This window comes from Manacus vitellinus, unplaced genomic scaffold (assembly GCF_001715985.3).
Source record: "Manacus vitellinus isolate BGI_N305 unplaced genomic scaffold, ASM171598v3 scaffold_41_pilon, whole genome shotgun sequence".
NCBI classification, from domain to species: domain Eukaryota; kingdom Metazoa; phylum Chordata; class Aves; order Passeriformes; family Pipridae; genus Manacus; species Manacus vitellinus.
This window is the reverse complement of record NW_021940545.1, coordinates 6,895,744-6,904,771: the sequence shown is the minus strand read 5'-3', so window position 1 is coordinate 6,904,771 and position 9,028 is coordinate 6,895,744. Positions and strand designations below refer to the sequence as shown.

Here is a 9,028-nt window from a genome sequence, read left to right as displayed (position 1 = left end):
CCCCGCTGCCCCGGGGGGTCCCCGACGCCCTAGGAGTCCCGCTGCCCTCGGCTTTCCTACCCCTCACCCCGGATGCCGCCTTTGTTCCCTTCCCCGGACCCCGAGCACGCTTGTCCCGCAGATCCCCACCATGCTTGTGCCCAGCAGTTTCAGCAAACTGGGAGAGACCCAGTGCCAGGCAGCGGCCAAACCGTGTCATGACTGCCACCACAGCTGCAGTCGGTCCCCAGCTCCTGCTGCCCATCCACCCCTGCAAAGGGCAGAGGCACGAGGCAAAGAGGAAAGCACTGGAGATGCCGGGAGGGCCATCCCCTGCTCTAGGACTATCCCTGCCTATAGTGGGCTTGCAGGTGATGGGGAACAGGTGGGCTCTCATACAGCCACCCTCAGACCCACTGGTCCTGGACTAAGACTCCCGCTTTCCATCCCAGAGCCATCACCTGCAGGAAAACTTCCTGCTGAGTGATGGGGGCTGAGGATGGGTGCAGTGGGCTCCTGCCGGTGCTGGCCTGCAGTAATGCGCTGATGGTCTGTAAGTGGCTGCCTATTGATGAGGTGTCCAGTTAAAGAGTTCGTGAGACACTAAATCAGCCCATTGATCCTGCCGAGATCGATGGTGCTACAGACCTGATCAGCGCAGCGGGCAATTAACACCCTCTGGAATGAGCTGCCTTCATGTAACATCAAACGCTCCAACAGACAAATCCAATGTGCCCATTGACCCAGGCGTCTGATGCCACTCAGACCCTGTATTCAAAGAGGGGACAGGGCAGCAGGATCCCCAAGCCAGCCTTGCCATCCCTCTCCTACCGACCAGGACTCTCTGGATGCCCTCCTGGGGAGGAGGGCATCCAGATGTGTGCCCATCCTGGGCCACACTGTTGGGATGCTCACCTGTGCTGCTGCATCCCATGGAGTGTGTTGGTGGCCACCTGGTCCTTGTCCTTCCCTGTGCTAGGAAGCATTCCAAACCCAAGCAAACCCCTTCGTGCAGCTCAGTGGTCCTTTCCCCCGGAAGAGGAGGCTGCCTATGCTGGAGTAAAGATCCAGATTCACCTTTTGCCCTCTCGCTACTTCGAGAAGTGCCGCACGCAGGAAAAAGTTCCAGGCATCTCTCCGAGAGGAGCCTGGATTTTCCTCTTAAAAAAAAAAAAAATCAATAAATCTGAATCTAATCTCCTAATAAAGGTTTAATGAGGACATAATGTTGATGGAACAGAACATTGTTGCAGCATAATCGCTCCCAGCTGCTGCGCGAGCGTGCACACAAAGGCCTGGTCCTACTGCGATTTCCCCGTTATTATAACGCCTTTGTGCCAGGCCAAACACTGAAAGGGCCTTCACTCCCCTTCTCCCAGGGCACTGCAGCCCACAGGTTGTTCACAGTAGGACCACCTCTGCTTGCCCAAACCAGGATCAAAGTTCCCCACCACTTGTCCAAAGCCTTCCTGAAGAACTGTGCTGGGGAGAACTGGGGGAGGCAGGGACCACCATCAGGACCTTGGGGTGGGCATGCAGCTCCCCAGACCCACTGGGAAGCCCTGGGGCAGGGGACAAGCCTGGCCTTGACACCGGCACACACTGCTGCCTGGCACACACCATCCATCCCTGATAAAAACTAAGCAATATTCTGTGCCCAGTGACTCCAGCCGTGCTGTAATTAACATCTAACTGCACCATGACACCCATCGGGCGCAGGCACAGCTGGGCAATGCTGGCAGCACCCACCTGGCTCCGCCACGGCGTGCGGTGCCATGCCTTTTGCCACAGCACAAAAGGAGAGCAGGCGCTGCTGTTAATGTAGTCAGTAAATAAATAAAGGAGGGCTTAAGCTTAGTGTACAGCAATCAGTTGGGAACTACAGGATAATTAACGCAGCAGGGGGCCGGACGGCTCTGCAGGCAGGTTTAAATGAACGAGTTCACTTTCATTGAGGCAAACTTGCTCCGCTCCCTGGTGAGCCACGCAGGCAGCATGCCGTGCGTCCTGGGGCGAGGGCTGCGGAATGCTCCCCATCCATTGGGATGTCCTGAGGGGACCCCCACCCACTGTGGCTGGTTTAGGGATAGAACCCCCCTCACCACCCCTCTGAACAGGCACCCCAAACTCACCACTGTGGATCTCCCTGCAGCTTGCCCCAGGCCGGTGGGATGCATCCTTCCTCCTCCTCCTCCCAGCTGGCACAGGAATGGGACACGGCAGACCGAGACAACGGAATTAACTTTATTGGTTGTTTTTTTGTTTTCTAACTGCAGATTTCAAGGTATACAACTGAACATTGCTATTTTCCTTATGAGACTTATAAATAAAAATACAAAAAATGTTCACTACAAAAAAATCTACTGTTAGTAGGATGTAAAAAATATTCTCTTTGCTATAGAAGGCACGAACTTCACTTAGTGACACATGGAGAGAAAAAAACCTGCAGCAGTATATTCTTCCTTTTTTTTTTTTTGTCTTTTTTTTCCTGTCAGAAACACTGAAGTCTTACAAAGAAATGCATCTGAATCTACACAGGACGAAGGCAGGTGCAGAGAGCTGCAACTAGGAGACACCACAACTGGTTTTTTTTTTGTATTTTTTTTTTTTAGTTTTTCTTTATTTTTCAGGAAACTTAGCTAATGGCATCTGTGGCTAGAGGACAGAGAGGACTCACAAGCAGAACCGCAGGGGAGCAAACGGCAAGGGGAGACGGGCAAAAGTCGTACAAAAAATAGGAGCCGATAGATACTCTGAGAAAACCAAAGGGGAACTTGGGCACCTTCTGCGCCCGGGCTCAGAGAGGTGCTGAGGTAGACGGAACGAGGACAGCGACGGACCCGAACCACGAGCGGCAACACAGAGCAACGGGGCGGGCAGGCGGGCGCTCACGACACCGACGACAAGCCAGGGGAGAGGGAGCCTGGGGCCGCAGGGCCCCACGCGGCGCTTGGTCCTCACTGCTATGATACACATATATATACTCATATATATATATATGGAGGGGTGGCAGGGGCTGTGCCACGGCGAACAGTGCGGGGACGCGCGCCTGGGACACGACAGCATCGCTCCAACACTGACCCCGATGCCATCGCAGCAGGGGCTGCGGCACTAAGGGAGAGGAACGGCAGGATGGGAGGGGAGGTTAAAGCAAAAAAAAAAAAAAAAAAAAAAAGCCACATGAGCTCAGCCACGTGCTCTGTGGCACTGTGGCACCCGCGTCCAGCAGTGCCCAGGCACCGCGGGGACCTGCCGTGCACGTGCCAGAAAACTGCAGCAACTATCTCTGTGAAAGAACTGTTTTCTTTTTTTAATATTTTTTTCTAGGTTTTTTTTTTTCTTAGGCACAACAATTAAACGAGCCGTTCTCCACAGTCACATCCCGGATTGTACAGCAGCGCTGTCCCCCCTGTGTGGAGCAGCAACAGTCCCACGCGCAGGCGTGCACCTACGTGCAAAGCCAGACCGGGGTGCGAGGGAGGATGCTGCTCCCATAGGCATATCCCTGCTCGGCACCAGGAGAGGTGGGACAGGCACCCCAAACCCGGAGGAGCCATCAGTGTCCCTCCAAACTGTATCCAGACACCATCCCGCTCCCCACAACGCTTTTCTCCCCCTTTTTACCCCAATGCAGCAAAACGACAAAAAAAAAAACAACAAACAAGCCGTGGGATGGAACCCCCGAGCCCGCGGCCGCGCAGGAGAAACACAACAAAAACGAACACAAGAGGTAGCTTCAGAACCAACACCCCCGGCCCCGCGGGGCCAGGCAAAAAATACCAGTTTTGGTAAGGATAATGCACAACGGGAGGCTGGCAGGGATGCCACCGTCACACCACCCCTCCACTGCCAACCCTGGGCACGCGGCTGGTATATCCCGGCCACACTGCCCCCCGTCCCTCCCAAATCAATAAAAGCTCATGAGGTCACAAAAAATGAGGTAATTTCAAGTAAAATGTGCTAAATGCAGAAATATTCCAAAAGGAAGTTCAAAAAAAACCAAATAAAAAGCAAAAAAAGCGGCGAGCGAAGCCACCTGCCACCAGACACCACTCACTTGCAGATTCCTGCAGCTGAGGGCTGGGCAAAAAAAAAACAAACCACCACACTTTGCACCTTCCAGGTGTCCCAAATCAGCAGAAGAAAAGAGGATCCCTCCGTTTGGAGTGATACCACACACCAGCAGCCCCCATTTCAGCACTGGCATTAACCAGGCGTCACCAAACGAGCTGCATCTCCCCATGGGGGGCTTTGCCCTTGCCCTGGGAAGGCGGGGAAGGAGGGGGAAATGCATAGAGAGGTCTTTGGTCAGGGGAGAGCAGCAGCCTCTGGTGCCCCTTGCAGCTGACCAGATGCCGGGCAGCAGCGTGAGGCAGCCTGGCTAACAGCTGGCTCCCTGCCCCAAACACCCTCCTGTGGCCAGGATCCCCCAGGACACTCTTGCCACAGCACTTGCAGCTCGCAGGGCCCTGGTGCTCTCCCACCTGTGACACTGCAGCCTGGGAGCACAGGAACCTGCTGAAATGGGGGCCACTCACCACGCAGGAGCTCGGGTCCTCCACGGGTCATCCACAGTGGGATCAGCAGTGACGGAGGACACCAGCAATTAAAGCCTTCCCAGAGCACCAGCCCTACACACGCTTCCAGGGAAGCGCCTCCTTCCTACACAGTCTTCCCAGCAGTGCCAGTAGCCAGTGCCAAGGGGGATGGAGGGGCTGTCTGGGGACTGCAAGGGGTGAAATTTGCCCTGCAGCAAGGGTGTGAGGGCAGTGGGCACATGAGCAGCTGGGGTGGTGGTGCAGATAGGGCTGGGGAAGGGGCTGGTGCGTCCCCCACCCTGGCGTGAGCCACAGGATCCTTCCAGCGAGAAGCAACGAACGAGAACGGAAAACAAACAAGGCCATGGACGCTGCGGGTTTGGTGTTGGTTTTTTTTTTGCCCAGTCCTCTGCCACTCGGCCCTGTTGACCCTGAGCCTGCTTCCTCAGACGTAGCAGAGGTAGAGATAGGTCTTCTCTATCCGCCAGTCGGTAGGGATCTCCTCTGGCTTGTGGCCCTTCATGTGCTTCTGCATGGCGGAGAGGCTGGGGCAGTACTCCAGGCAGATGGTGCACTGGTAGGGGGAAGCCCCGTTGTGGGTCCGAAGGTGTTTGATCATGGCCGAGTAGTCCCGGGAGCGCTGGTGGCACAGCTTGCACTCGAAGGGCTTCTCGCCTGAGGGAGATGGGGGTGTCAGTGGGGGCTGAGGGCCTCCAGGCAGTAATTAACTGCCCGGCATCGATGCTGCCGCGGCGGGCACAGCCGATAACCAAGTAATGAACAGCAGAACCAATGTGACTATTGATCCCCTATTTACAATAGTTACGTGCCGGTGCATCCAGAGGTTCGTTATCCCCGGCTGCTGCCCTGATCCACGCTGCCGGCATCTCCGCCAGAGTAACCAGTCTGGCACCACCAGAGTCACCAAAGACCCCCCAGCACGTACCTGTGTGGACCCGGTAGTGGGTCTCCAGCTGGTGCTTGAGGCTGAACTTCTTGCCACAGCCGTTGCACTCATAGGGCTTCTCGCCGGTGTGGATGCGCTTGTGGCCCTTGAGCGTGCTCTCGTCCCGGAAGCAGCTGCCGCAGAACTCGCACTCGTAGGGGTGGTCGCCTGCAAGGACACGTGTGGGTCAGGGCTGCCTTGTCCGCTGTGCCATACCAAAAACAGCTCCCCAGCTCGTTTAGTCTGGGCACCCACTGCCATCCCAGGGACAGAGCATTCCAGTTGCCCCAGTGTCAGCATGCTGGCCCCCGCATGCCTGTGTGGAGGGGATGCTTGGGTCTGTGGCAGGGTAGAGAGACTGGAGGGCACTGCAACCCTCCCGCCACCAATTCCCAGGTTTTTCACTTGGCAACACTGGCACAGACCCAGCCCTGGGCATATCCCATGCTCCAGACTGGGTGGCTGATAAATGAACTCCGGTTCGGCACCAAAGGCAGAATGATTTGAAGGAAAGGTGAGGGCTCCAGCTACTTATTTATTACAGCCGCGAAGGCAAGGACAATAAAGATAGATTGATCGTCAGAGACTTTGTTCATGAATATTTAAATATTACTGATTTGTCTTGTCACTGTAATTACAATTTCTCTGTGCCGCATATCCTACAAGCACAGTTTATGGTAAAGAATGGCGAACTGTATTTCACTTGTCCTGCTGCAGATGTGCAGAGCTGCCAAGCGTGTAATGTTCCCCGCATTTCATACATTTTCTTCAGCTGTGAAGGCTTAAGTCATCCACAATGACCTACGTTTTTTCATTATCCCCGTGTCAAACTGCACTCGTGCCTGGGCATAAATTGTCCTTCTCGTTATATACTCACATGCCTGCGCTTTTGCTTCCTCTTTAAAATGATATTTTACTCTCTCCCTGTGTGCTGCAGCCCAGCCCTGCAGCCCCTTTCCCCCTTCTGCAGCTGCTGCCTGGGCACTGGGGAAGGAGGATGCTTGGGATGCAGTTCATAGCCCCCCTCTGAAGGTGAGGCAAGCGGTGCCTGTGGGCAGCTGCCTTTCCCCTCCCCATGCCCAATTCCAAACTGTCACCTTAGCTTTTGATCCTACAGCCAAGGACAGCAATTTTGCAGCTAGAGGCAGCCAGCATTTCCATCCACCCAGTTTTTAGGGGAGCCAGGGCCCATGGAGTGCCCTGGCCCCGGGAGAGCATGAACATCCTGCAGCCGTGCAGGATGGCACCACGCAGCACGATTAAATGCTCCTAAAGTGCTGATGATCCTGGTGTTTTTTCCCAGCCGGGAGCTGCTAAGGCAGCAGAGGTTGGGGTGGGACACGCGCAGCCCGACCCGCAGCCCAGGTCACCGGATTACTGGCTATAAATAGCTCCAGTGCTCAGCATTAACATGCTTATCATCAGCACAGGATTCCCGTTTCCCACATCGGGACCCCAAGCCCACATGTGGGTCTGGCAGCTGCCAGCCACAGTCTGGACAGAGCAACCCTCCATGACACCATCCACAAGACTGCCAGCAGCCACGTTTAAGTCCCCTTTGGAGATCATGTGCATGCCCACTGGTTGACAGGAGAAAGGAGAAGGGGCATCCTGGCTTGGCACACATTTTTCTCCCTGCTGGCAATAGCATTGTTACCAAGAAGGTCACACGAGCCTCCCCCTTGTGAGGGCAAAGGATGGGTGAGGAATGCTTCACCCACGTGCCTGTGGAGGACCATGGCACCAGATGTGATCCCGCATGACCCTGCTCACTCCCCAAGGATCAGCTTTTTCAGGGGTGTTTTGTGGCCAGCTCTGAGTGGTGATGCTGACGGCGTGGCCAGGACCAGGGAGCTGCCTGGGGATGCCGTCGGAGGAGCTGAGGACACGGCGCGGGCGCTTTGAGGACACAGCATAAGGCTCTCCCACCCGGCGATCCCGCAGCCAAGCCCTGTCCTGGTTGGGGCCATGGCAGCACCAGCTACACGTAGCACAGGTCGCCCTAATCCCATTAGGGCCGAGCACCAGCTGATTATGTGCATCTACCACCGTAAGCTGATGAGGCGGATATGATCACACACCCCCTAAGAAGGTCACGTGCCACCTCCGACCGGATCAACTTATTACATGCAGCTTTCTGGTTTCCGTTTTGTTTTTAAGCTCCGGCCACTTCAGTCACCTCCATGCTTTTAAGACAATTCACCTTTCTTTCCCCTAGTTTTCTCTTCTACATATGGAGGAGGAGCCTGCCCTGGCTACCCCAGTCCCAAGCCCCCGTGGTGGTGCCGCCGTACCTGTGTGGGAGCGCAGGTGCCTCTTGAGCGCGGTGTGGCTGGGGAAGGTGCGGTTGCACTCGCTGCAGATGTAGCTGCGCACCCCGGCGTGCACCTCCATGTGCTGCTGCAGCGCGCTCTGCGTCTGGAACCGCTTGCCGCACAGCAGGCAGAAAACAGCCATGTCAGTACCTGTGGGAGAGGGAGAGATGCCACTTAGGCACAGCCTGGCACCCAGGACCCCTGGCCCGCTGTCCCATCACCCCCCTGTGGGGGGTCCCCACTCCCACATGGCAGCAGGGGGGACCCCAAGAGCTGCAGGGCTCTGGGTATTGTTGGGGTTCCAGCAGCAGGACTGGCCACCTCAACCTTGCTGCCACTGGTCCTCCCAAGGAAACTGCTGAGGAAGTCAAGTGCCTTTTATTGCTTTGGAGGCAGGTGGGAGCCCTAAGGATGACAAGGGATGCCCAAATGCAAGGCAGCTGTTGGGCGATCACTGCATCCCCACACCCCTGCAAAGGCTGCTGAGCTCAGACCTTGCAATGCCCAGGGGAAAGGGGACTCCAAAGAAGCGTCCCATAAAGCTGCCCTCGGGAGCAGGGGGTGGGATGTGAGGGTGATGCACCTACCCCTGTGCTGCACGTGACCCTAAGCCACAGTTCAGACCCAAGTTCCATCCCATTGCCCACATGTACAAATCTGGCTGCAGTGACGTAACAGGGACAAAACCCCAACCTAGGTGCTCATACCCTGTCTGTAAACATCTCAGACCTCTGTGCTGTTAAACAGTTTGTTTTCACTTATGCATAGCTGATTGTTCAGAACCTGTGAGTCACTGCAAATTGTATTACGCAGGGAGATTAAGCAAATAAATGCTCGCTTTTTGGAGACATTAAAATGTGAGGACTATGGAAATAAAATTAGCTAGAAAATTGTATTAGCAATTCATTAGCAGCACAAGATGTTCAAGGTAACCAATGGATCCTTGCTGCCTTCAGGAACAGCAGGGGTGGGGGGCTGCTTGCCATGCTGGCAAAACCAACCCCGGGGGAACCAGCAGGACCCTGGCACCACGTGGCAGGGACACAGTGGGCAGCACTGTCAGCATCGTGGTTCTGCCTGGCATGCAGGCAGGTGCCAGGGGAGGATGCTCCTGGGCAGCCCCACACCTCCAGGCTGGCCCAGGGGCTTTGGGCATCCCAGAGAGCATCTGGGTTCACACCCTGCTCTGACACTGCACTGTCACCCACCCAGGCGTGGTGGCACACCGTGGCCAGGTCTGCCCTGCTGGG

At 55.7% G+C, this 9,028-nt stretch overlaps 1 protein-coding gene across 1 annotated transcript in view; it reads right to left on the bottom strand.

Moving 5' to 3' along the window:
- Window positions 1-2,202: 2,202 nt before the first annotated feature.
- Window positions 2,203-9,028, bottom strand: part of ZBTB16 (zinc finger and BTB domain containing 16) — a 54,562-nt gene continuing 47,736 nt past the window's right edge. Inside the window, exons 5-7 of the mRNA XM_008928914.3 lie at window positions 7,758-7,928; window positions 5,464-5,631; window positions 2,203-5,192 (exon numbers count right to left, since the gene is read on the bottom strand). Of these exons, the coding sequence (XP_008927162.3) occupies window positions 4,963-5,192; window positions 5,464-5,631; window positions 7,758-7,928 (569 nt within the window). The 3' untranslated portion in view covers window positions 2,203-4,962. The remainder of the gene's footprint in view (window positions 5,193-5,463; window positions 5,632-7,757; window positions 7,929-9,028) is intronic.